General features: G+C 43.1%; 2 protein-coding genes across 2 annotated transcripts in view; both read left to right on the top strand.

Annotated features, from left to right (window-relative positions):
* Positions 1–1,664: 1,664 nt before the first annotated feature.
* Positions 1,665–5,460, top strand: LOC142817209 (uncharacterized). Its single transcript, XM_075894266.1, has 4 exons — positions 1,665–1,668; positions 2,832–2,987; positions 4,316–4,545; positions 5,392–5,460. Exons 1-4 carry the CDS (start codon positions 1,665–1,667, stop codon positions 5,458–5,460), a joined length of 459 nt encoding a protein of 152 aa, XP_075750381.1.
* Positions 5,461–5,885: 425 nt separating this feature from the next.
* Positions 5,886–27,563, top strand: part of LOC119173995 (uncharacterized) — a 63,229-nt gene continuing 41,551 nt past the window's right edge. Inside the window, exons 1-20 of the mRNA XM_075894919.1 lie at positions 5,886–5,995; positions 6,742–6,856; positions 7,312–7,464; positions 7,740–7,862; positions 8,355–8,481; positions 9,528–9,551; positions 10,918–10,995; positions 12,992–13,126; positions 13,838–14,034; positions 15,375–15,487; positions 16,359–16,476; positions 18,027–18,176; positions 18,774–18,887; positions 20,690–20,816; positions 21,176–21,220; positions 23,404–23,475; positions 24,475–24,603; positions 26,088–26,311; positions 27,265–27,374; positions 27,435–27,546. Coding sequence (XP_075751034.1) covers positions 5,907–5,995; positions 6,742–6,856; positions 7,312–7,464; positions 7,740–7,862; positions 8,355–8,481; positions 9,528–9,551; positions 10,918–10,995; positions 12,992–13,126; positions 13,838–14,034; positions 15,375–15,487; positions 16,359–16,476; positions 18,027–18,176; positions 18,774–18,887; positions 20,690–20,816; positions 21,176–21,220; positions 23,404–23,475; positions 24,475–24,603; positions 26,088–26,311; positions 27,265–27,374; positions 27,435–27,546 — 2,355 coding nt within the window. The 5' untranslated portion in view covers positions 5,886–5,906. The remainder of the gene's footprint in view (positions 5,996–6,741; positions 6,857–7,311; positions 7,465–7,739; positions 7,863–8,354; positions 8,482–9,527; positions 9,552–10,917; positions 10,996–12,991; positions 13,127–13,837; positions 14,035–15,374; positions 15,488–16,358; positions 16,477–18,026; positions 18,177–18,773; positions 18,888–20,689; positions 20,817–21,175; positions 21,221–23,403; positions 23,476–24,474; positions 24,604–26,087; positions 26,312–27,264; positions 27,375–27,434; positions 27,547–27,563) is intronic.

Genomic DNA, 27,563 nt, shown 5'->3' with positions numbered 1-27,563 from the left:
GAAAAGTGATGGTGTCACTTCCCCAGCTGCCCCAGTGAAACCGGAGCAGCGCGCGGCACCCGTGGACACTCAACACCTTGCGAAACAAAGTGAGTGTTCCAAGAATCCTGTTTCTTGCGTAGGCTGGTTTTGAACCCTGGTCGCGCATTGCATCTCAGTATATCTTTAAATCTCGATCACTCCAAACTCTGTTCCAAACTCTTTCCAAACTCGAAACTCATTCCAAATTCGCTAAAAACTCCAGCCTCCAAGTTCACTTCAAACTTTGTTCTAAACTCACTCCAAAATTGAAACTCTCTCCAAGCTCCAAGCTCACTGCAAACTTGGCTCATTCCAAACTATATGCTCACTCTAAACTCCGAACTCTCTTTAGAGTGGTTAGCATGAGCTGAACGAAAGAAGTATACAGCTTTCAATGGAGCCTGCCACTCTACGAGGCATGTGAAAAGCAAGCCATTAGAATCAAAGCTGCTGGCTTTGGCCTACGTCACTGCATATTTTTGTTAAATATGGTTTAGTGAAATTTTTTGTTTGGCGAGTTGGTTCTTGACTTGAGGAGAAATTAATTGCGACAGTTCTGCGTTCTCGTATCGTACTCGCTGCTTTTGCGCTATGGTTCTTCGCTTTCATTTGGTTAGAAGTACGAGCAATTCTTCAGAATGGCGGCCGATTACATTGCTAACGGAAGAGAGATGCGATTCTAAGTGGTTACAGTTTCTTACAGCTACACGTCCGTTGGAGATGTCATACACAACTTGGGCATTGTTCAGTTACGCACTTTCGTCACGGTTATGACGTTGTTGAAATGAGTGACAATAGACGAGGAAAAAAAAAATTCTATGAAAGTTCCGCCGCCGGGAATCGAACAACGACGACGCCATTATTCTGGCGCGAGACGTGAGCCCACCTAATTTGTATCAAGACCATGACTCTTCGTTCAAAGCCTCTTTCTAATTTCATTGTGCCATTAATGAACTCTATCGAATCGTTCGAAGATTCAATGAGATCACGATAGCGTTAACTGCTATCCTGAAATCACTCTGTATGCTACAATATTTCTAAAGCCACCCAGTGAGATACGCCAGAGCACTTTGTGTGTCTTCTCTACTATACACAATTAAAATTGCTGGTATGAAGGAGTACTGCACTCCACATTGCAGTTGCCGGTGACGAGGTTTACCGGACAGCGTATGTGAACGTATCGGTGGACCACGTGGTACGAGCTGGACATGCTCGCGCCGCCAAAGGAACCAAGCCCTCGGAGCACGCTGGAGGTAAGTTAGGTGCAGCAACGCTCGTTTGCTGTCTTTTTTAATGTTGTAAATTTATCCCCACATGCAATAATTAAATGCTTACTAGAAGATGGTCAGTGCAGAATAGATCGTGTGGGAAATAATTTGGGAGGTGTAAAGATTAAAACATAAGCACTGCTTCGTCGCTGTCTTTGTCACATGAAGATTTAAGTGGAAAGCGAATACCATATTACTTAATAAGTTTATGGAAAGGTGGGATTGATACGCTGCCAGGTCTACATACCGCTATGGCAATCGCCATTTTCCGTCCATGATTTTACGTAAATTTGCATTGCTGGTGCTTAAACTCGCTGCCCGAAATAAACTTGAGTTTTCCAATGAGTCCGCTATGCAGTAAAAGCTTGTAAGAGTATGGGTGTGTCCCATGCTTAACACCTTTACTCTTGTAAAAGATAGCTTGTAAAAATTAATTTAACTCTACTTGGCAGCCAGTTGAGCTATTATCTGCGATTATCGAAGCGTTGGTTCAAAAACGTATGCTAATTTTTGTCAGCTGGTGCGCAACGAGAAATTGCGAACGAGGATTGAAACCCTAAAGCCGTAAAAGTTCACTTCATTCGGTTCCCAGAAAGTAAAAAAAAACTCGTTTCAAGTTATCGATGATTCATCCTTACCCATTAAAGCAAGGTTATTATCCACGGGAAAGAACATTATTTATGTGCAGAAAAGAATATTTGCCGTCGTAGCACTGGTGGGTTGTTCAGCTGTATTTAAAACTGCCTTAGGGCCGCATAGTATGTATGGTACACTCTCAATCAGGCCCCCGCATAAATTCCTAGATATCACAAGCAAACTGGACAGTTTTCGTCTGATTTCCTGGATGAAGCCAGAACTTAATGACGACCTGCTTAAAGAAGCAAAGGTAGTGAAATGTTCACGCGAGTTCAACTAAAAAGTTTCAGCAGTGAATAAGGCAACAGAGGGAATCGAAGTGCAACAATATAGCAGATATAGTGTGGTCAGATATACACAAAACTCGAACAACTCGTGGGGTGACGTGGCATGTCATTATCATTGGTCCCGTTCTTAGTTATGTCCTTTGGCTATTAGGATATCATTCCATTTAAAGTCCACCATTGCTATACTTCGCGCGAGCTTGTGGGATGTTCGGCAATCGTCCTGGTTGTTGTTAAGTGTACATAATATCAAACATTCATCCCTAACTCAATCTAAACTTCATCCAGTTAGATCACTCTGATTGATGCGTAAACATCTAGGTGCACCCAGAGCACGTCTCTGCAACGGTGACTGCTATACGGGCATGCGATGGAGCTTCTGGCCGAAGTGTCAGTGCACTGACACTTCGGCCCAATGAACACTTAGGCCCAATGTGTCAGTACACTGACACTTCGGCACAATGAACACTTCGGCCCAATAAACAGCGGGCCGGCATGCCGGCCCGCTGTTCATTGTGGCGTCATGTTTACGTCTAAGTTCGGCCATCCTAACAACTTATATACGTCTTAGTGCATGAAACGTGTGTCTGTGCAATGGTGACTGCGATTCGCGCATGCGCAGGAACTTCCGGTGATGGCGTTAGTGCCGGCCCGCTGTTCTGCGTGGTGTCGAGCAGTGCCACGCACTCGGCGCAGTTCCCACGAGACGTCTGCACGCACCTCATTTACTCGGACGTCCACTACCTGGCTGACGAGGGAAAGTTCGTGCCCGTCAACGGTGAGTGCGGGCCTCCTTTATTAAGCAAACGAAAAGCAACGCAGTGCTTTCGGAGAAAAGTGGGGACGCTTACTCGTGCGTCGCAAAAGCCGTCACTGTAGGTGGCGTAAAGAATACCTGAGACTACCCTTCGTGCTTCAAAACATTGCAGTTTTACAAGAGCTGAAATAGTCATAGTGGCGTGGATAAGGGTAGTTTTACATCGCGACAGGAAAGCGACCGAAACAGATATGTTTATCGAAACCTTCATTGATGAAACCTTCACTTCACTAAACGCAACTCTGCGCTATAAGTCGGGCTGTTGTATGAGCTGGTCTAAGGGAATAGCTAGTTTAGCCAAGGAATTGAAATTGGCTTTTACTGAAGTGTTCGTGGTACCTCTAACAAAATAATAATAATAATAATAATAATAATAATCATAATGAGAAGAAGAATTTTTAAGCTTAATGTTCTGAAACCACAACATGATTACGAGGGAGGCAGCCGAGGGCTCCGGAAATTTCAACCACCTCGGGTTCTTTACCGTGCACCCAAATTCAAGTACACGTACCTTGAGCATTCTCGCCTCCATCGAAAATGCGGCCACCGCTGCCGGGACTCGATTCCGCGAGCTCCGAATAAAAATACAGAATACAGAATATTACACTAGACCTAACGTGCAAAGTTTCATAACATAATAAATGTACACCTGTATTCACGTATTTTCTTGTAGTAGCCTTATCCAGTGTTTTAATATAAGTGAAAGTAGTGTGAGAGCGTGAAAGAAAGCTAATAGCCGATTCTGCCACTTGTCTATTACTGCCAGTCACGGAAGCTGTAGCATGTATTCCTGTGAACAACACGTGGAACAAGACAATTGCCAAGAACTTGTCGAAGCTTAACACCGTGAAAAAAACAGACAAAAGAGACGAAAAAAAATCGCACCATATCCACGGAGTGAATGATAATTAGTGGGGCGAAGCTTCCGTCCATCCGTCCGTCGGTCTATCTATCTATCTATCTATCTATCTATCTATCTATCTATCTATCTATCTATCTGTCTGTCTGTCTGTCTGTCTGTCTGTCTGTCTGTCTGTCTGTCTGTCTGTCTCTCTGTCTCTCTGTCTGTCTGTCTGCGGATATGCTGGGCTGGCTACGCCGGAGGGATGCGGGACTGCCCTATAGACCATAAGGAGCTTCGCCCCTAAATGACGACAAACGAAGTGTTGCGTCTTTCTCGTCTATCATGTTCATGTTCTTTTTATGTTTTTAGCTTCTAGCATGTATATATAAGGTGTATCTTCAACTCGACCGAAGAATCACTCTCCTCCCTCAAACGCCTCCTGCAGACCAGACATTTACGGCGTTCTTGCTGCTGGCGAGTACCACACCGCACCTAAAGACCATGGTCAGCATCGGGGGCCCCACTCTAGACTCTATGGAGCGCTCGTCACTGCTCATCAGTCGTTTCACCAAAAACGCCGCGGGTTGGTTGACGTCTCGCGGCCTAACGGGTCTGGCCTTTATCGAGTACGCCTCCTCGACGAGCCGCGTCGCCGAGTACGCCGCTCCACTCCAGGTAAGTGTGCCACGTGGTGGGGCTCACTTGGATGTGCCGCTTAGATGCGTGATGTCGGTGGTCCAGCTTTCGCGATGCTTCACGAAAGATGGAACAAAAACGGGTCATTGTGACATTGCGTGCAGCTTCATCCTCTCGTTGTGCCCCTGCATTCGCGATAACTCGAAACTAGTTAGATAGATAGATAGATAGATAGATAGATAGATAGATAGATAGATAGATAGATAGATAGATAGATAGATAGATAGATAGATAGATAGATAGATAGATAGATAGATAGATAGATAGATAGATAGATAGATAGATAGATAGATAGATAGATAGATAGATAGATAGATAGATAGATAGATAGATAGATAGATAGATAGATAGATAGATAGATAGATAGATAGATAGATAGATAGATAGATAGATAGATAGATAGATAGATAGATAGATAGATAGATAGATAGATAGATAGATAGATAGATAGATAGATAGATAGATAGAGCTTAACGTCCCAAAACCACCATGATTATGAGAGACGCCGTAGTGGAGGGCTCCGGAAATTTAGACCACCTGGGGTTCGTTAACGTGCACCCAAATCTGAGCACACGGGCCTACAACATTTCCGCCTGCATCGGAAATGCAGCCGCCGCAGCCGGGAATCGATCCCGCGACCTGCGGGTCAGCAGCCGAGTACCTTAGCCACTAGACCACCGCGGCAGGGCGATAACTCGAAACTAGACGAGCACGTTGAATGAAGCCGCATAGATCGATTGCAGTGCTGCTATGGGGCCTTGAAAATAATTTACAACCCTGCGACGGACACCCTTTTGTTCCTCATGGCAATCTTTCTGCCTGCAGAAAAGTGACTCTCCTATCATCCCGTGGCCGTTGATTGGCTATTATATTCTGGTAAAGTATAAGCACTGAACAGCAAAGAATGGTGGTGGATCATGAACAAAAGTTTGTAAATAAGCTGCTCACCCAGAAATCAAGAGGGGACTAAAGAGTTTCGGCGCAAGCTTCTTAGTAATATCATTAGCGAACAGTGTGTCACTGTTGCGACGAAAAACAAGTAGGATATGCTGTGTTGAATCATTATCGCACGTCTCGTGATTACTTGTGAACTGTCCCTACACAGTTGTAACGTTGGCTGGTTGTAACATGTTATCACAGCTGTTTTAGTCTACAGTTCAGTCGGGAAACTCGCGCGGAACGATCCCCATCTGGTTCTTTCATGTGTGATATATGCACTTGTACCACGAACGCCACACGTATGGTACCATAGTAAGACGTGACATGAACTAATACCTGTCCTGTATTTTTTTTTTCTTCGCTTCACTATCCCACAGTACCTGCAGGACAAGCTGTCGGCAATGGGCTTGAAGATTGTGTTTGGCGTTCTCATCGAGGACTGGAGCGAACCGGTGGAATTTGTAGCCACCCACTTGACCAGCATTGCCGAGTAAGAGACCAAACGAACGCTGGTACTTTCACGTATATCACATGTAGTGTCACTGCGAGAATACACCAGAAAAAAAAAAAACAAGGTGTCGAAACAGTAGCTAGGTCTGTCCAAGTTCTCGTGTGGCTTCATTAACAAGTGCCAAGCGTTTTAAATAAAGAACTAGCAGTTTCGTGTACGAATACAACCAATGAGTAAAGCTCCTTCAAAATGAAATGCCGAAGACTATGCACCCGATCTCGTTGCTTGCTTTCATGAAGGTGGTAGGTTGTGGGGCAGGTAGGGAGAGCGTCTTCTGCACTCGGTAGCAAGAACAATAGAGCGAATGAGTGTGCGGCGCGCGCAGCGCAGCGCGAGCCAGCCCAGGCAATGGACGACCCTCTGGACAAAACAATCCCGAAAACGTCATGATATTGAGGGCAATCGTATGAAGCGATGGTTTCGTGCGTTCGTCATTCTGAGGTGAGAGGGCAAGAGACGAAGAAAAAGAGATTGAGACAGGCGGAAGAGGAGTGCGAGTGGTGACGCGGCGGGGAGGTTTGACGGCGACGGTGGGGTGCAGGCCTAAAAATCTTCGCTTCTAAAAACAAACGAACTCAAATGCTACAACATATTTCATTCTATTATCGCGAAAATGACGAAGTCCTCACAAAAACCAGGTTGGCCAATCGTTCTTTGCTGTGTTAGTGGCCCTAAGCGTGTTCTCCTACCATGGTCTAATACAGGTAGCTTTGTCCATTCGACAGGCACGTTGACTACATGTTCCTGCAGACGCACTACGAAAAGGAGGCCGACAAGTGCAGCGTGGCACTGCCATCTGTGTACGCTGCCGCCAACAACTGGACGGGCAGTATTCCCATCGTGAGTGGCTATTTACTCCCAATCTTTTTTTTTCTTTGCTAAGCATAAGGTATTACTTACCGCCGTCTATAGTAGCCATTCAACTTTGATAGAATCCACGTGTGTGCTATATTATCAGCTGCTTCGTCCTGCTAAGATAAACGTGCAGTTTCAGTGGAGACAGAAACATGGCAGAACCATGCGACATTTATTACAACGACCCGCAAAGAAAGCTCAAAACGTGAGTGGTAAGGAGTAAATGTGAAATGAGGTGACAGGAAAATAGAATGAAGAAAAGGATGTAAAAGTTTGAAAATGAGAAGCTTCTTACCGTCTACGCCTTCATGCTTCGAAGGAAACGCTCCCCTTAAGTTTCCGTCGCCTGCCAATATATTTATATAGCGGAAGGAAAGCTTTTTGGCTTGCTGTTCACCATGGTTTGCGATTAATTGCGTTCCTGCGTGTTGTCCTTACAGTCTGTCGCCATAGACTGGATTGGGGCAGTGCAAAATAATAGGGGCAAGCAGGCCACTCTATGCTTCTCCATCAGCATGGCGGCCTTGCTCTATCGCTCGCACAAGGACAACAGTGCTCCGTGTGATGACGTCACTTCTGTAAACTACATGCAGGTAAGCCATCCCACGTAGAGAACAGCTGAGCAGCGAGCGCTTCTCTTCGTCGAATTTGTGCACGATCGTTTTCGCCATTACGGGGGGAGGACGTTCCATTGTAGACAGACTGAAGCCTTCGAGGCAACGCTGCCCTTGTCGCTCGGAGAGCTCGGTGTTAGACATTTATTTATAAGTTAACTTATTTGGCTTCAGCGTGTGTACCCGTTTTCATTAGACCGAATTTCTGCTGCCTACATTGTAATGAACCCCGAGAAATGCTGGCGACAATGCAGGTCTGCGACCCTGCGCCGTGGCCCGCGGTCGTCCCCAGCTCGAACCAAGCTTCGTTGGCGTACCTGGGATCAAATGGCGAACAGCTCGAGAGTCATGAAACGGCTGACCTGCTGGCTGTCAAGGTGAGCGTAGTGCATCGAACTTGACTAACATATTGCTCGCACGAATAGAAAAACCACCTGTAAAGACTAAGGTATTCTCAACGCGAGCTTCATGGCAAATGTGCATACATGTTTGCTCTGTTAATTTGCCGTCTCCATTAAGGAATAATACCCTAGATTGGAAAGGCTACCACAGTTCAAATATTTGATTACATGCTGAGTTGGCAGGGTGAGCGAGAATTGCAGTCAAACGTGATCCCTGCTTAATATCTGCGCACGAATACACCTCCAAAATAACATTCTTCATCCACTGTAAGGACCACCTGTCCCTAACCACGTGTTATATCAGGGGCACCGTTCTTCCTTGCCTTCTCGTCTCACCTTTTTTCCCATTTCTCATATTTTCCTTTACCACGCTTTTCGCCAATATATTATTTCGTGCCGCCTTCATGGGCTGCAAGAGTATAGCGCCTTTCCGCCTCCCCATTCGCTCCCACCTTTCACCTGGCGCAGGTGTCCCGCGCCAGTTCGCACCTACCCGGTGTGTGTGTGGCCGCGTTCGACGTTGACCGCGACGACTACGAGGGAGTGTGTGGCGGGCCGTTCGCGCGCCTGCGCGCCATCCGACAGGCACAGCAACGTACGTCTATAGTATGCGTCATTATGCGGCATACGGCCCCGCCGTGGTGGTCTAGTGGCTAAGGTACTCGGCTGCTGACCCGCAGGTCGCGGGTTCGAATCCCGGCTGCGGCGGCTGCATTTCCGATGGAGGCGGAAATGTTGTAGGCCCGTGTGCTCAGATTTGGGTGCACGTTAAAGAACCCCAGGTGGTCGAAATTTCCGGAGCCCTCCACTATACGGCGTCTCTCATAATCATATGGTGGTTTTGGGACGTTAAACCCCACAAATCAATCAATCAATCATTATGCGGCATACGTCAGCAGGGCACGCGCTGCCTGGTGCCGTCGAACAGCCTACACGAGATCGCCACTGTGTATTCTAGATATGTATGAGAAAAGTGTGAACGACTTTCATGACAGCAAGGATGTAAACACTATGAAAACATGTGTCGCTTTGCTACCTTGCAGCAACATCTTTCAGTGGTGTCGCAGATTCTGGATAGTCTCAACCTAAGGTTAGCAGTTCGTTACAGAAAAAGAAAGCAAAATTAATAAAGGGAATGCTTCATTTTTGTATCCATTTCAATGCTCGAAATTTCTTGTTTTAAATTACCATTCATTTATGATGCGATCGGTTAGGCACAAACGCAGTGATCCAACGAAGCGTGGACACAATAGATAACGATTTTAAACATTTTTCGTCGGTGTTACGACTCTTTTCCTTTGCTGTGAAGGATCGAGGCTAGAAGGTCTTCCATCGCGTCATTTAAGGACTTCGGTCACGCTCTCAACTTCGTCCATTTGCTGCGCTTGGTACGGTTTCGGATAATTATTGATTGATATGTGGGGTTTAACGTCCCAAAACCACTATATGATTATGAGAGACGCCGTAGTGGAGGATTCCGGAAATTTCGACCACATGGGGTTCTTTAACGTGCACCCACGGTATCGGATACTACAAACCTTCGTGTAGGACACATTGCTATCACTACAACGATTCGACATTCGCACAAAATTGCGACTTGTTGCTAAAGTACAACAGCTTGTATTTTGCTTTTTTTTTCAGCTAACACATCTAGAGCAGACCAAGGTAAGAAGCACGTGTTTTCTTTGAGCTTACTGCTACAAACATCAGGGCACGGAAAAAAAACAACTAAAGATCCGTATCAGAACGGCGTGCCCGTTATGTCCTGCGGCGCTCTCATATTTTTGTTTTATTACGATAGCGATTGAATGGATACTCGAGACGCTTTTCTGCCGTCGCTGTCATGTTGCTCATTATGTCAAAATTGATACTATCGTCCCACGCCTCGAATGTTCTGAGTGAGTGAAAGCTAAGCTTGCAAAATCGGTAAAAGTGCGTGGCTCAATCACAGATGTAGTGTCACACTGTCAGCGTGGAAGTGAACAGATGTAGTGACACAATCACAGATGTAGAGCGTGCAAGTGAACAGATGTAGTGACACAGATGTAGTGGCACAGATGTAGTGACACAATAACAGATGTAGAACATGCAAGTGAACAGATGTAGTGACACAATCACGGATGTAGAGCGTCAAGTGAACAGATGTAGTGACACAGATGTAGTGACACAATCACAGATGTAGTGTCACTACATCTGTTCACTTGCGCGCTGACGGTGTACATCGTGCAAGTGAACGTGAAGGGGTGCCGAGGAAGGGAGGATGGGGCTGCGTCGCTGGAGCAGCAACTGCAAACTTTGATCGAAAAGGCGCGGTCACATGCGTAATCTCGTGAGAGATCAGCAGGCAGCTTATAGCTTTGTACGTGATGTGTTGCCTGTGCCGCATATACTGCGCGTTGAGGCGACAGAGAGCATGAAAATCGATCCTCGCCACGGAGCAGCCATACTCCATCGCATCAGCGTTTTTGTAGAGCTACGTGAAATCGAAATCAAGAGAGTTATCTTGTAGTCTTAATTCGTATAACAATCCAATACGTTGCTATGGCATTCATTGTTTCGATCTTGGAGCGGAACTGTAGCCTTCCTTTCTGCGACAAGATGTCTATACCGAAGAGTTTTCATCGTTCTTTAATCGCCCGCGTTTTTGTTCTCTAGCACCTGACAATAAATGCTTGTCGACAAGATAGTGTTTAGTCAAGCCTGTGGCCATAAGCATTAAAATAAATGATTGCAGTTTTGTGCAAACTTCCGTATTCACAGAAACTGAGGATGAACGAGTAGTTCCTGTGACATCACCATTCATTCTACTGTGTAATAAAAGAGCTTTCAAAGAAACAAAAAAAAATGTTGAATCCGCAACCACTTCTACTGGTGTAGCCGCACCTGCCAGCACGTTTTCTTTGGTAAAGAAACTGATAAAATAACTTATGGCAATAACAGCAGCCAGTAATAAATCTGAGTGATTTGGTTCTCAGCGCCATTAACTTGCTGACCGCGAGTCTATTGTGACCTTTTTTTGATATTGTTGCAGGGCGTTCTCTTCCTGAAGAGAAAGAACGAAACGAAGACCAAGCTGAAGCTTCCAAGCGATGCATGCCACGTGGAAAAGGTACGCAACCTCATCTTACGTGGACCACGGTACAATATTTGAATCAACATATTTGCACAGCGCAAGACTACGAGTAGTTACGACGTAACTACAGAAGAAGAGACATGGACAGAAAGAGCCCAATATCTGAAATCTCGTACATGTTATCCCTCTTAATACGTTTTTTGGCATGATGCGCTATTTTTTTCTTTCGTTACCGGCTGACGCCCTCTAGGGGTAATGCATTTTCGTACGGATAATACGATCGTACTTCCGTGTATTTTTTAATAATACGATGGCAAAAACGTCTTAAAACCTCGCGTAGTTTCGATCGTCACGCAATGAGGTACTACGCCATGGTGTTGCTGGCTCATCGAGGCACACCAGCATTTGCGGTAGTGCAATGACGACAACGGGGACAGGAGTTTACACAAGCGATCGTCGTCTACTAACTAGATATATGCGCTCGAAGCTTTAGCAGCGTTTCGTACCGTTGTCGCAGCTGATTAGTGCAGTGCTGAACCTGCTACTCGTTTCTACGAGTTCCAGAAAAGCTTCCTGCAGATATCGAAAGTAAAAACGTTCAGTGCAAAGTGGCTCTTTTATAGTTCTTTAATAAAAGGAAGTTCTGTGCCAAGTACGTTCTGCTTGTGATCACGTGGGCCATGCTTTGGATAATGCGCTTTTGGGATATTGTTTTTATTTTCAATGTCCATGAGAATCATATCAACGAGACTCCATCGTACATCTTGGTCTGTATCTACGCGAAAATTGCGTAATGATTATAAATATTGCGTAGCACCATATATGCTGGCGTAACAGAGTGTTTTGTGCAATCTTATCGATGCGATAATTTGTTATAGTGAATGACATTATGGAACAATGACAGCAACGAAATATTGCAGCGGTATACTTAACGGCGATAATGATAGTTTGGTTTTGATCTGCGTGATGCTAGACAGCGCACTGTCGTGTGAGCAATGTAATGCTCGTCATACCGCCTCCACTTGGTTGTGGTGGATGCACACGTATGCGCAGGCATTTACTACAATATCTGAAAGCTCTGCAGTGTAATCATAAAATATTCCAGTCTTTCCGGGTTATAAAGCCGTTAAAAGAACACCTGGTTTAAATAAGTAAGCGTGATTTCACCGCTTTATTTGACCGCATTTATTCGTTGAAGTGAGACAGAACACTAACACCCGTATTCTTAAACAAGCTTCAACTCAAATTTCGTTCTTGACTTGACAGAGCAGAGCACAGCGCCGCCAATCGTGATAAATCCGAATTGTCGAAAACTACCATTGAGCGTTTATCATAATTTTTTCGTATTTATCTGAAAACACGAAGTTCTGCTTATAAACAGTATAGTAACGTGGCTTCGCTTCTTTTGAGTCAATTACCCTGTAGCAGCATCAGAAGCAGTGTAGTCATGCTGCTATTGTCAGGTCGTCACTCCATATATACAATGTGCGCTCTTGATAGGGGGGGGGGGGGGGTCAAATTTTTTCTCCTGAAATATTTCAACTTTGCTTGAGAATATATATAGCAGAGTGTCTTCGGAGGTCTAGGAGAGGTTTCTTGGTCATAGAGCAGCAAGGCCCTTGACAAACTCGTCGGTTAAGATCGCTCTTCAGGCGGATAGCACATGCACTTCTTGCGCTGTGCCTCTGCCCATGCATTTCACTCAGTTGGCCGACTACAGGTGGCAATACCACGGCCGAGGCAATACGTACGCATACCTACAAACGAACGCGCAAACATGCATAAAGTATGCTTGTACACACGAACCCCCCCCCCCCCCCCCTCTTCTGAAAAAATGTTCTGGCTACGCTATGGCCATTGCCCTGTATCACTGTCACGCATTGCGAGTTGCGTTTCTGAACGTGTTCAAGCTATCTAATCCTTTCTGGGAAAAGAAAAAAAAATGGCGGGAGGGAGAAGGTTGCACCGTTTCTGTGCGGCATCTTATTGACACGCACATATCTATGCGCTGACTAAATTGCTTTCTTTGTAGAGAAAGAGCGTCCGCTGGTGTGCGTGCTGTCGGAACGGACGGAGAACGCACGGACAGTCACCACCAGCTACTGCACTCACGTGGTCTTCTCACTGCGGCAGTTCGGAAATGCTGACCTCTCCGTTCTTCCTAACGGTGAACACAACCCCGTATTCACTTACCTCTCGCTTCTATGCAACGTCAGACACTTGTGGCAACGAAATCAGTGAGCTTATCTCAACTACTTTGTAATAATTTACTTTGAAACATCTTCCGCGCATTTCAATCTTCCCCATCGCGGTTTGCGACAAAAATCAGCAACAAATTTTACAACAGAGTTTGTTCATTACAAAAATATGTAAACTTCATATATGTAGCAACCGAAACAATGATCTGCTATCGAACGATCGTTTTCTCAGAAACCGGTAATCAAATAAACTATTATAGATAAATAGAACTAACGGAGTGGTTGTAATGTTAAAATACCTAGAGAGGTGTCAGGTTATCAGTCAGTCTTCGGCACACGCGGCAATTTAGGCTAACATCAACAATTTACGTGTCACCTTCACATGTATAGTTTTTTTTAGGCGCACAACTTATTGTTTTAGTCGAGTTAAACTAAACTCATCACGACGGTTTCATCTTAGTTACATTACGCAAGTCCATCCTGACAGCAAGTGCGCGGTCCAGAGGAAAAAATGCACTATTTTTTTGAAAACGTGTGCCGTCAGGATCGGACAGATAAAATCTACAGTACGTGGTTGTGATGCGCTGTAAACTATCGCCACCGTGCCTGCAGCCTCGGGAGAGAGGTTTCCCCACGAGACGAGAAAAGAGCTTTGTGAAGGCCGTGTCCCACTCTCGCAGGCTACCTGTCTCAGATACAGGAGAACGGTGTTCGAGTTCTGGTGGCGGTGCACGAACGACTGTTGCAACTCTCCTCGCTTGCCGAAAGCGCCGAGGAAACAGCGCGGCAGCTGCGAGAGCGCCATCTGGACGGCCTGGCGCTCCTCTACGTTAGTCGTTCCACTCGGCAGCTACCTTCGTTGTCGCGCAAAATGAAGGTATGGAGTAACTTTTGTGTGCGGCGGCTGTTCTGTAGTACGACGTCAAATGCGACGTACGTCGTCATTATAATAATATTGTTAATATTATTTTAATTATTATCAGTAGTAGCAATATAGCTGTAGTGTGTTCAATCGCCCTTCTTTAAAACATTATGTTTTACTCTGGCTCACCAGCGGTCCCTTTTAAGACGCGTGTTACGCTGCATTTTTGTGAATACAGCGCTCCTAGACTGTTTTCTAGCCACCTACATCCAGCTGGGGCCTAACGGAAAAGAAAACTTGTGTCCGGCATTCAGTTCAGTTACCCAAGGAAATGACGTCAAAGAGCATGCAACTAATGGGTTTGCGTGTTCACACTTCGCAACTGCGCGAAGCTAAAAGGTGGCACATCTTTGTTGGTTTGCTGTGGGAGCACGCAACGTGAGAGAAGTCTGCGCATTTTTTTAATCAAACTAGTGTTGCGCAATTTATCTTCTTCAAAATCAAATCCGTCAACTGAAACTTCGTCGATTCTCACCTCATAGGCGAGCCATAGCGAGTAAATTGCAGACGTGCATGTGTTTTGTCCGATGCACTAATGCCCTGGATCACCAGCGACATATCAGTCCGAGTGCTTTCCATCGTTCGACCGTAACATGCGACGAAACTTGTACAGCACAGGCGTCTAAGAGGGTCTTAAATCCCCTTGCATTGACACAATGTGGGAAGGGGGGTTGCAATTTATCAGCACCATACAATGACATTACAGAAAGGTAGCGGGCACAGCTACGAACCTTCGCCCCCCCCCCCCCCCTAGTAACGCATGCCTATGCTGGACAGCACGAGTTCAAGCAATAGTCGCAACGCAATCAATAAATGAATGACCGTAGCGAAACATGACGCGTGCTAACGCTCGAACTTCGCGCGTTCCTAAAATCGGAACCGAAAATGTAGTTCGTTTGTGTCGTTTGGAGCGCTGCTGTCGATTTGACCGCTAGGCTTCTTGGGAATGCACTTGCACGTTTTTTTTTTGTTGCTTTTTTGTTATTTAGGCTATTTAGGATGTGCCAAAAGCGAAACTATGTCGCTACGCGCGTCCGTTTATTTGCTACACAAAGTTGTAGCTGGAATTCGACCAACAAGTTACCTAAATCACCGTGACTGCAGGTGGACAGATGACAGTTAATTACCGTCGCTTCGGTGAGCGTGCAGGACCACGACGGTCTCGCGGCGTGTGCCGTTTACTGCAAGTAGAAGCATCTATACGAGCAGAAAATCCTGTTAAAATGAATTGTTACAGCTAGCGTCGCGCAGGACTGGCTGCACAAAACGGGTGCGCACTGCTTGGTTTCTTGCAGGAACTGCACGACGTGTACCTGAAGAATGGCTTGTGCGTGCTACTCAGCCTCCAAGTAGTGGACTACGATAAGCCAGCGACTTACACCGGTGTCCAGCTGAGCATTTTGAGCAGGTGAGTCGACTATATATACTGTACATGCTGCAGCTGTACGTGTTGCATCTTCGTTTACAGCTGCATATAGACTAGGCGCACGGTGACTGTTAGTACGCGGCACAAGTGTCACTTATGACATAGTAAAGAACACCTACCACAAACTCGGTGGACAAATATGCCTCTGGCAAGCTCAGAAACCACAATCGAGAGGGGAAGGGGGGGTGGCACAGCGTCAACGCGGGCAGCCTATCCATAATGTCCATTGCGTAAGAGCACATCCAGAACTCTACCGGGGCCAGACGACCTTGCTAAATTATAGACTGGTTTATTACGGAAAGGATTGTGCAGGTGAAACATACCTGATTCCTTGGCCAGTATTTTCAAAGTGCGCTTACTTTTACACAGAATCAAACATTTCTGAGAATAGTAACTAATCCACATAAAAAATGCTAGAGACATTGTTGTCATTATATATGTCGCTGCTTGTACCCTTGTATTCCTGCGCCTTGTTAGTGACACCAGTGTGTATTTATATGTAATTACCCGTGATAAACTGAAGATGGTGTAATAAATACAAGATAGCTCAACTCCATATTTCACGTAATTATTTCTGTTAATTCCCAAAAGCACACTCTTCGTGCCATCACATGCCATCTCGTAGGAAACATGTTTTGGAGTATGAAAGTGCAGACTACACATACAGAACCAGCTTTTTTGTAAGGGGAGCTTATTCCAGATCTTTGGTTGTCTCTTAACACAAAGTTGGGAGCCTATACAGTTTTAACAGTCCTTGGCTGCATGGCATTAAAACAAACTGTTGCAGCCTGTCTTTAGTACTTTTGTTATGTAGTGTACTCGCCGTGCTCTGTAAATGCTCTATTTTCTCCAGTTTTGTAGACTTCCTTGTTGTGAACACGCACTACAGTGGAGACTATGGCCCCTGTCGGGCTACTCCCACATCAACCTTCAACCAGCCATTGGCCACCTGTATACCACAGGTGCCTGTGGTAAGTAGTTAGCTGTTTCTGTCATCTGTACACGTGAATCAGTCTCAACAAAATATATGTGCATATATGGTGTACGTGTTTGTGAGGGGGTGGAGGTGGTGCCGAAGGTGTGGGTACAGTGCAGACACGTGGATTGTGGCGTTGACCAGATAGCAAGAGCATGACACTCATTGCCGTGACGAGGAGCTGAAGCAATTCTGCTTGCCAAATGCATCAGAAACATTACATGATGTCGCAGCTTCACAAGTCACCACTTGCTAGATAGGTGGTACACAATACAGCTAGGACTTCTCATTGTCTCCTAGAAACCTTGACACACACTGTTGGTTCACTCACGTCAACAAGGATGATGCTCGCTGTTCACAGCAGATTTTATGGCATTGAGTGGGCATATCCAGTCAGATCAGTTGATGGTGCTTACGTGTGTTAGAACAGTTGTGTATAAAAGGCGCGAGAAACTGAAAACTTGTTGGGCTAAAACACTGCTATTTGTAACAATACACATTCTTGTAATAAATTACACAGTTGAAGCAGAGCCTCAATTGGTCTTCAGATGATTATTGAAGGCTAATTTACCGGCTCAATGCGTTTATACAAAATCATCGAAACCATTTCAGGGTCCCTTCAAGAATGCTGTTGGGCATGCCTTCTGTTAGTGAATAGTGTGCTGTTAATTTTGGCCCACAGGGTCTTAAAATTTATTGTTTAATCAAGGTGGACGATTGGGCGAGTTGGTGATTCATGATCGACGTATGTAACTGCGCGGTAGTAAACACGGACGACAAGAAGATACAAGGACAAGCGCAGACTATCAACTGAAGGTTTATTTTTCACAAACCACATATATATGACTGAACCAGAAACAGAAAACACGAAAATCTACAAAAAATGATGACTTGGCACTTAACAATCGACAAAACGTGTACGTTTGACAAAAGCAGATTCAAGGACCATGTGCGCCACTTGCCAGATACCGTAGCTCTTTATCTAAAAGAGCTAACGACGGTTTGCTGACGCAGTGTTCTGGTTCCCGTGCCATTTTTTCCGCTTCGACAATCATACGGGTATGATCGTCTTTGTGCCTGAACATTACGACCGTGCTTTCGAACTGCGCAAGGCAGCCACACCTACTGACGTGCTGAGCTAAAAAACCCTCATTGCCAGTGCGCACATTGCGTGCGTGCTCGCGCAGGCGCTCATTTAGAGCGCCTGCGCGAGCTACAATAAAGAGCTACGGTATCTGGCAAGTGGCGCACATGGTCCTTGAATCTGCTTTTGTCAAACGTACACGTTTTGTCGATTGTTAAGTGCCAAGTCATCATTTTTTGTAGATTTTCGTGTTTTCTGTTTCTGGTTCAGTCATATATATGTGGTTTGTGAAAAATAAACCTTCAGTTGATAGTCTGCGCTTGTCCTTGTATCTTCTTGTCGTCCGTGTTTACTACCGCGCAGTTACATACGTCGATTATTGTTTAAGCCATATAACATATTCAGAATCGTAGAAACAATTTCAGCTCACCCAATTGACTACGTGATTTGATTTGTTGCAGAACCTTGCTCTAGAATGGATGCACAATGCTACTGAAGGGTCTCCACACATCTGCTTTTCTGTGGACATGAGAGCTTTTGCATACCACATGTATGGACCCACGGTAATGGATCAAGTGTGCTACAGTGAGGAACACTTGCATTATGAACAGGTGGGTGAAGAATTGAGTAATCTTGCACTGAAATCTGACATTTATATATGCTGTATTTGTATAAAAACACTGCTCATATGATGATTAATCTTCCTATACTTATAATGTAGGTTCTTGACATTCACATTTAATATGTGTTCACTCAAACCACAATATAATGAACCCAGATGTAACAAAATATTGGTTATAATGAATTAAATGAACAATAGTTTTGCAATAGACATAGTGTTAAGAATATACCTTTATAGCGATTTTTTGGATATAACGAACTTATTTTCATGTAAGGTCCAACTTTATTATGATAAGGTTTGAGTGTACTACAACAAAACAACTTCAAGATATAGTATTTATGTAATAGCTGCTGACATTTGTACTGCTAATCTTACTAATACCTACAGGTGATACAAGCAATTATAGCATATGCAAAAATGCTAAACATATCTATTAATTTCTATTTGCTTATATAATATCATATTCTTGTAATTTTGTAGTGCACATATCATCGGATGCGACACAGAGGAATCGGCATATCAATGTTCAGCAGCAGAAACAGTTACAATATCATGTTCTGATGACCATTTTTTCCAAATGTTTTAGGTATGCGGCAAAGAAGAATGGACATATAAGCAGGATGATTACACCATGACTAGTGTTGGGCAGCTGAGTAACATTCTTCACTCGTTTGAGACACCATCAACTCTCATGAACAAGGTAATTACCACTCCAAATCTACACGTGCATAGTTTTCTTTTTTTCTTTTCTTTATAGCATTTTTGAACACATTCTTATGCGATTCTTGAACAGTATTTTTGCCGAACGATATTGTGGAGCCCTAAGAACGTGATATTATTGGAAAATTTATATTGCCTGTAATAGACCTTTTTTGCCTACATCAAATATATACTGGACATGTGCAGCCAAAAAAAAGAAGCTTGTGTTCGTTCAGGTAGTTCTGATAATAGCTTGCAGTTTTATAAGCAAGATGGGAGGTGTTTTAACTGGAAACACCTTACTCAACTGTATTCTCCTATCAAGGACTAGTGCATTCTGCCTTCATCTCTCGCTGTTACTTTGATGTGTTCAGTCTAATGATAGACCGGTATGCAGGTACATGATAATTTAGACTAACTGTCAGACATAATTCATTATTCACCCTTTACTAATTTACTATAACAACAGCATTATAGTATTCTGTAAATATTGTTAGGAAAATAGCCACAACGCCAGCAGTATTACAAACTGGTTTCTGGCAAAAGATAGGGAAAGCAGTGTTGAAGTTAAGTAGTACTAATACGTTAACTTAGAGCATGAAGATGAAAAAGAAAAAGGCAATTTAATTATAAGGTCAAAATGGAAATCATAAAATGTGTGTATATATATGTGTGTGAGTGTATGTGTGTTGATTGTTGTCGCGGCATTGTAATTATCACCTACTCAGATTTGTACATTAAATGTTCTTTTCCAAGAGTAACCTTTATGCTTGCAAATTGGCCTTTTAATTACTCTTCTGACTGATGGAAACATTTTCCAATGCTGATAAGTGAGAGCCATCCATTGTACGTATTCACTGACTTCATCCAAATCAATAGATGTGTGAATGTGGCTTGAAAGAAGATTGGTGTAATAAATGAGCTGCATTAGAGCAGTTATATAACTGCGGTCATTGTTAGCATGCTCCGCAGACAGACTGTGCCATTAAGACACTTCTCTGTTCTCCCATCTTATGCTGTCCATAAGCCACCAGCTGTTCTTCCCAATTCGTAATGAGAATTCTTGAATAAGATGTGCTTGTTGTTCATATGTGCATCAAGTTTATTATTGTTGGTATAGGTCAGGGGTCGGGAGCCTTTTGAAGCAGTTTCATGAAGCCGACGCAAGGTGGTGGAGGGGGGGGGGGGGGGGCACGGCCAATTGTGAGAGTCTTTGCAAACAAAGAGAAAAATTTGGTGAATGGGCAATAATGAGCTGCAAAAGCTAGAGTAGAAATAATGTTTATTTTCAGCATGCATGTGATGTGATTGTAATTCATTATAAACACAGGTTACAAGGACGAAAAAAAAATATTTGATGCGACTTTCAATGCTAAGCATTCCTAGCCAGCTCACAAATATCTACGTTTATCAAGGCTGCTCGTCGGCAGATGCAGAAAGTCGTGGACGTGTGCATCGGTTCTTTTAGAAGCATTACTTTTTGTTTTGTTTTTTGCTGTGTATAAAAACTTTTTATTAAATGTACTGTAAACTTTTTTCCTTTTTTGTTTCATGGTATTTATTGATGTACTTTCTCTGATATGTGCTTTGTACTTGTCCCCTTTACTCAATACACTATTTGGCCCTGTTAGGTGTGATGAATAATTTAATGAAAAGGAGGTGACATTGTGCCCGTTACCGCTCAAAACTGCCCCACGGGCCACAGGTTGCCGACCCCTGATGTAGGTGATTGCTGCTTCAGTGAGTGTTCGTGCCCTCTGTGTGTTGTTTATATGTGCATCTAGTTTACTGTTGTTGGTGTAGGTAATCGCTGCTTCAACGAGTGTTCAGGCTGTCTGTGTGGCTGCTTTCAACTATGACTACGAAGACTCTTCAGGACGTTGCCATGGAACTCCTTATGCACGCATGAAGGCTCTGAGACAGTGGCTAGGTAAGCACTTCAGCATGGAGCTTTGAACCTTCTGTTTTCAATTGGCTTTGTTTTTGTGCCTGCAGTACTATAACTGAAATTATAATCATGGAGTGTAGAAATGCGTGTATAAAAGTGTTTAAATCTGCATGTGTTGTGCATGCGTGTGTGTGTTTCATACATAAAATATTCAGCTGCGAAGATGGCATTTGCAGTGGGTTTGTACTATTAAAAACATAAGATGTCTAATATCAAGATGAAATGGAGTAATTAGTCTTAATGCATGGCCATGCCTTAGCAAAATCAGAACTAAATAGTATGTAACATTTCAAATAACAAGCTTGGTAATACCACTTATCTAATTCCGCATTTTCTTCCAGATGAAAGTGTAAATACAAAGAAAAGCATACCCAGAATTCAAAAAGGTAAGCTATTTGTAATACTGCTACTTAACTCTTTCGTTACCACGCCTAATCGAATCGATCACCAGTTATCGACGCTTTGGATCGTCGCTTTTGGCATGTTAAACTTTTTTGGTCTTGCATGAACTTGGCAGAAGTGCATGATCCTCATGATTATACTACAGTAAGGTCAAAGTTCTGTAATAAAAAGAACCTTTGCAAGCCAAGTACGAATCGAACTGTCAGCTTCGCAGTTTAACAATATTTAGCAGTAGTAATTGCCAAAAATTTATGGCAGCTATTGAACGGAGAGCTGTTTTTAGAGGTGAGAAAAAATTTGTTCTACAAAAAATATTTATGAAGGTCTGCCGCGTGTTTGAAGTGTCGAGGGGGCCTTCTCGGACAGTTTCCAGTGGCTTTGGTTTTGCTTGCATCATTATATCAAACGCAGGGTCTCATTTAGTGCCACTAGTCACTCTTATGACGTCATCGTCACGTGCCTAAGGCTGCGCACCAGCACTGCAAAACACATGTGCTACTCGAAACTGTGTTGCAACCCCATCTAAATTGAGTGAGGACGAGCTTAAAGTTCGAGGATTACAGCACCTCAGCGTCAAGTTCTATGGCAACGATGTTTTGCGTCAGCCTGGGACATGTGCCGCCATTAATGGGTTTGTCTTGTTTACATCCTTAAGTCGTCTCCTCCGCCGCAAGTGCGTATAGCTTCTGACCTTTGTGCACAATCTCATAGCTACTCTGGTTACGTGCGTGGTCCGCACTTCGTTGAGGCGCGGTGTGCTGGCGCTGGCTGCAGAGCTTCTCCTAATGATAAGAAGGCCCCCAGAGCACATCATGGCACTGACTACGGAGTAGTGTGAAACGTTTCAGAAAAGCACGTGATATTGTCCTTTTTTAATACGATATGTGCAAATATGCAAAGAAATATGCTTGGGCGCGTACATTTAAACGCCAGCCTATGCGGAGTGAGGTGGCTCATGGAAAGAGCTGACGCTAGACGAACTAGCAAAGTTCGTTGGACATCTCAATTATAGAGGGATTATTTACAGAGAAAGTATTGGAACACCTGGAGAGACTTTTCGCAAGACAACAAAAATTTACCGAGAAAAGTATATGAGTACACTTGTGTCTCACGAAAAACCCTGCAATGCTTCACCGCATGGCACGAGCAACAAAGCAGCACCTCAGCTCTGATTTTCTTTTTCTGTGTGAAGAGAAACATTTTGTACAAAATTCATTATGTTGTATACTGTTCCTGGGCCATTTATCTACAAAATGTTCATTCTGAAATTATTTAGTTTTGAATATTTTTGTATATATAGTGTTTTTTATTGCACTGTTTACCAGCTGGGAACTAAATATTTCCACATTTCACACTTTTTTATTCTAAAATATTTTTGTTGCTCTACCACATATATTTTTTGCAAGAGCATTTCATTGTGCGAAGTTTGGTATGCTCAATGCATGCTGGAGTACTTTTCAAACTGCCAAAAACGGTCTTCCCGAGTCCTATCTTATTGGTACTGAGTTGTGAAAGTTTCGGCACATTGTCGGGGGAACAACACCATTTTTCTACATCTGAATTAAGAGTCACAAAAAGACATTACCTGAGCACCCTCACGGGCTTATCGTATTTGCCCTCTTCAGTGTTGGTCCTCTCTTGCCTTAATAAACTTATCTATCTCCACATGACCGCAGAATCTCCCTTCCACGTGACATGGCAATCAGTTGTGACCATGTGCTGTCAATACTTTCATGTATTAGTACCATAGTCTTTGTACTTCGTATTAGCACCATAGCCTTAAATTACAATTTAAGAATGTTTTGTTCAAGTATTTGTGCTTTCCTTGACATTTTCTGTAAATTACTGAATCTTCTGATTTGGCATGTGACCAAGAACCCTCTAAGCTTTTAATAAGAAAATGTGTATCTGAATCTCCTAAGGTAGAAAAAGAAATATCTAAGCTACTCCCTTTTCTTTTGTTGCTGCTGTTATCATCATTGTTAATGAGACTGGATGCTTCTTAGTGTAGCTTCAACCATAAAATTATGTGACATTTCCTCTCAGGGAAAGCTTTTCAAGGTGCTATTAAGTACATCAATTTGTCATTTGAAGTACTTCTGCTAATATCTCTGAAGATTTTCTAGGTAGCCTTTGTCGATAATGCTTTTCTTTTTATTCCTCAAAGGCTTTGTAGAGCCATCTGAGACAGAAGGGGGCACTGCAACAACAAGCAGCAGCCTTGAAGCCTACCCTTCTGGTAGGTAATGGTAGAGCTTTATTTTTTAATGACTCTGGAAGTCTTTACTGATTCCTGTATAAAACGCACCATCTATGAGTGCTGCGTTGCGTAGTAAAGTCGATGAATGTGTTATGAGCCGTAAGTATGATGCACTCACAGCCACAGAAAGCCAGTGATGGTTGTATGATTCAGAAAATTGTCTGGACGTATTCATCCTGAGCACTTTTCTCGAAGATTGCAGGAATTCCATGAGGCTTAGGGAGCAGTGAGGCAAATTCGACTGTTAATTGCAGTAATTAGGTCAAATAATTTATTGTAAAACTTCAAGTGCAGTGTAATTAAAGGGCCCTAGAATTTTCCAGCTTTATATACTGGAACATGTATATATATATTTTTTAATTGCATTGTTTATGAAACACCTCTGTACTGTTCCTTTTTTTTTTTTTTCACTTACAAATCATTAAATGTTATAGTGAATAGCTTCATATTTGCGTGAGGAGTAGATTGCTCCTGTGGAGACTATTAAAAATTTTCATTCATCAAAAAAAAAAAAAAATTCACAAGGCAGCTAGTAGTATTAGCTGTGGGAATATGATTTGTGCATAAATTTGTGTTACTTAATTACATAGCTGAAATATTGGTTAGCTATTAGAAAGTATTATTAGTGTTCTGAGCATGCATATTATATGTGCGTTACATCCACTGCAACAACTTCACTGTCGTGTAACAAAGAGCCATGAACTTTCTCGAGTTGCTATTGCAGTTTTTGTCCGGTCCCCTCATCATTTAATGAAAAGTAAAAATGAATCAAATAACGAGGCACATGCAGAAGGCCGTGAAGTGCTTTTTTTATACACTTCACATGCATGAAAGTTTTTCATGCAATAATGGCAAGAAACTATGAAGTGGCCCACAGAAATATTTTTTTGTTATAGGCATTTTAATATTGCTAGCATTAAAATTTGAATTTGAAGTTTTTTCATGGCTTATAACAGACTTTTTTTTTTCTTTTTACAGAGCGACCTTTGGTTTGTGTGATCTCCAAGAATGTTAAGGATGAAGCTGCTGTCCCCCAGGGATATTGCACACATCTAGTCTTCTCGGGAGCACTCTTTAATCAAGCCACAGAGACCATTGTTGTTCCAAGTGTGTCATCTCTACAAGTGTTTTTTTTTTTTGTGTGATATCTGAACATTGATTGATTTGTGGGGTTTAACGTCCCAAAACCACCTTTTGATTATGAGAGACGCCGTAGTGGAGGGCTCCGGAAATTTTGACCACCTGGGGTTCTTTAACGTGCACCCAAATCTGAGCACACGGGCCTACAACATTTCCGCCTCCATCGGAAATGCAGCCGCCGCAGCCGGGATTTGAACCCGCGACCTGCGGGTCAGCAGCCGAGTACCTTAGCCACTAGACCACCGTGGCGGGGCTGATATCTGAACATAATGTTCAATTTTTCAGATGAAACTTTGAGCCATCAATCAATGTGGCAACAGAATCTTAGCTGTGATAGCATTGTCATTTGAAACGTTATGAAGACTTGCTTAAAATATAGCACAAGTAGTTGTAATCAGACTAGATCAGCACCTACTGCCATGCCGTGAACATGGTCACCTGTGTTGTACTTAACCACTCATAGCCATCTGGCGTTATGCTGCTGAAAGACATGCATTCCAAAAGCTGCATCGCTATTGTAGAGCAACAAAGTTCTCAGCTTTATTCTTCCTGCATAGGTAACTTCATGATTTGCTCTTTTTTGTCACTCTAATATTTTTTGTATATGATGATGAATGATTACTAATGTAAACATGTACTTAGGCTGCTTTTATATGATTCCATAGGTCCTATCTTTACTATCGTTACCATCAGAATATTTTGTGTTGCCTGCTAAATTTTTTTTTGCCATCATAATTAAATGAACCTTGCCTTGTACTAGCTGACTCTATACGTTGCCTACATGTTTCATAATTTTATTGCATGAGTTAGATATCAGCTGCGCTATCCTTTCTCTCAACGCACCATTAGTTATTGTTGTCCGAACTTGCCCAACTCCAGCTTTCCCTTCTATTCTCGATTAAATATACTTGCTATCGCCTCCTACCCTCTAAATTTGGTATAAGCAATCTTTTGAGGTTGGGGGCCGAGTTGCTTGAAGCCAACGCTGCGGGGGGCCCCACAGAAAGCTAAGCCGGAAGAGAAGGTGGGGTTTAGCATGCAAAATGTAAAATTCGGTGAAATGGCACTAGCTTGTTAAGTTGGATTAAAAATCATGTTTATTTTCAGTATGCGCATCGCAAAGTTGTTATCAAACATAGGTTGCTAGCAAAAATTTCATTTGAGGCCAAAACTGCCATGTCAGTCTTCATATAGGAAGTTGCAAAGAAAAAAAGGGGGTAGGTGGTTTGACCCTGTGCCAGGGGCCGCATAATAGTACCAGGGCTGCATGTTTCCGACCCATGCTCTAAACCACACCGCTGCCTTTCAATCATTGTCTAATTTTATAGCTTATCATTTTTCACTTTGTTGCTTCATAAACCCTATAATAAGTCATAATAAAAGTTAGTTTGATCACCTTAATAACATTTTGGGTGACCACATCTGATGGCAAGTGTGTTTTCTGCTCCTAGGAGGAACATGGCGCTGGAGGCAGCTGCGCCATGACATGTCGCTCTTCCTTGGTTTTGACGATGACAGCCTCATTGATTACCTCATCACGTATGGCTCCAAAGCGGGCCTGGCCTTTGGCAAGCGCTCAGCACAAGTGCTGAGAGAGCAGGGTTTCAATGGACTTGCTTTACTCAACGTGAACAGAACATCTCAAAGCATTGCCAAATTGTCAGACTCCCTTGCTGTAAGTATAGCAATACTCGAACTGCTTAAAGTTTGACATTGTGATTCATTGCTCTGGCCAAAACTGCTGCTGTTGTGTGCCAACTGATTAGTGGTTAATTGTCCAATTACCTTGGCTGTAGAAGTTACCCATCTTTCATCTGCCTTTGGGAATATTTACTACATCCCGGTCATAAGAGTATGTTTGCATGTGTGTTACAGCTTTGTGTGTCTGCTTTGAGGTGCTATGCTTACTCTGGTAAGCACATGTTAAATGTGGAGATGTTCTGCTTGTGGAGCCATGTCAAATGCATCTCATAAAAATAGAAAAGCGATAAGGAAAATTATAAGTGCAATTCTTGTGATTCTTGTTCAAAAACAAATATTTAATTTTAAAGAGCACTTGGTAATTTTTCAAAGATGTCTCTAAAACCTGCTTTAAATAGTAAATTACATTTAAAAAGTCATTCACAGAAGTTTCTTTCACAAAAAAATATGTTTTTAGACTTGTGTGCAAATATTATATTTGTACATTTTTTGGTGAAACTCGTAGCAACAATGCTGCCATTTTAAAAGATTGTTTTTTCTCGTATCTTATTAACTGATGAGAGCGTGTTGGACCCTTGGCCAGACACCAACAGTGCAACTGTGGTCATAAGAGCGGTTATAACCTTTTTGGAAGCAACTGGATTATATGTGCGGCTATAACATTTTTGTCAGCTAGAAAGAATTCTATATACTCACCTCTCTATCTCACCATTGTCATCCATTAGTCTTTCTTCTCCCCTTTCCCCTCCCCCAGTGTAGAGTAGCAGGCTAGAGCAAGCTATCGTTCAGGCCGACCTCTCTGTCTTTCTGTAAATAAACCTGTCTTTCTCTCTCTCGTATCTTATTGGAACAAAGAAAAAAAAATACCTCCAGAAGCTTCAAACCAATTCTTTATCTAAAAAATTTCTAAATGCATGCTCTTTTCAGGTGATTCATGAATTATTTGGCAATGACTTGCAAATTGTAGTCAGCCTGGATGTTGTCGACATTACTGCACCTCCAACTGTGATGGCAGTTCGCCTTCAAGACATATTCAGGTAGTCATATACGATGTTGTATATTATGATGCAGTTGTCTAATGTGCTCATATTATGCAGGTTCAGCCATTTGGTGGTGTTCCAGACCCACTACAGGCAGTCACCTGGCTACTGTGAAGTGGCACTCCCATCCACGTTCGATATGCCCAACCATTCCCCAACTCTTCCTGTGGTAAGGCAGAATAGAGA

This window comes from Rhipicephalus microplus, chromosome 5 (genome assembly GCF_043290135.1).
Source record: "Rhipicephalus microplus isolate Deutch F79 chromosome 5, USDA_Rmic, whole genome shotgun sequence".
Lineage (NCBI taxonomy): Eukaryota > Metazoa > Arthropoda > Arachnida > Ixodida > Ixodidae > Rhipicephalus > Rhipicephalus microplus.
Note: the sequence above shows the minus strand (reverse complement) of the source record. Positions and strands in the feature narration are given on the sequence as shown.

Coding starts and splice junctions, on each gene's coding strand:
- LOC142817209 (XM_075894266.1), top strand. Junction 2,988..4,315: donor AAAGTTCGTGCCCGTCAACG/GTGAGTGCGGGC, acceptor CGCCTCCTGCAG/ACCAGACATTTACGGCGTTC. Junction 4,546..5,391: donor AGTACGCCGCTCCACTCCAG/GTAAGTGTGCCA, acceptor TTCTGCCTGCAG/AAAAGTGACTCTCCTATCAT.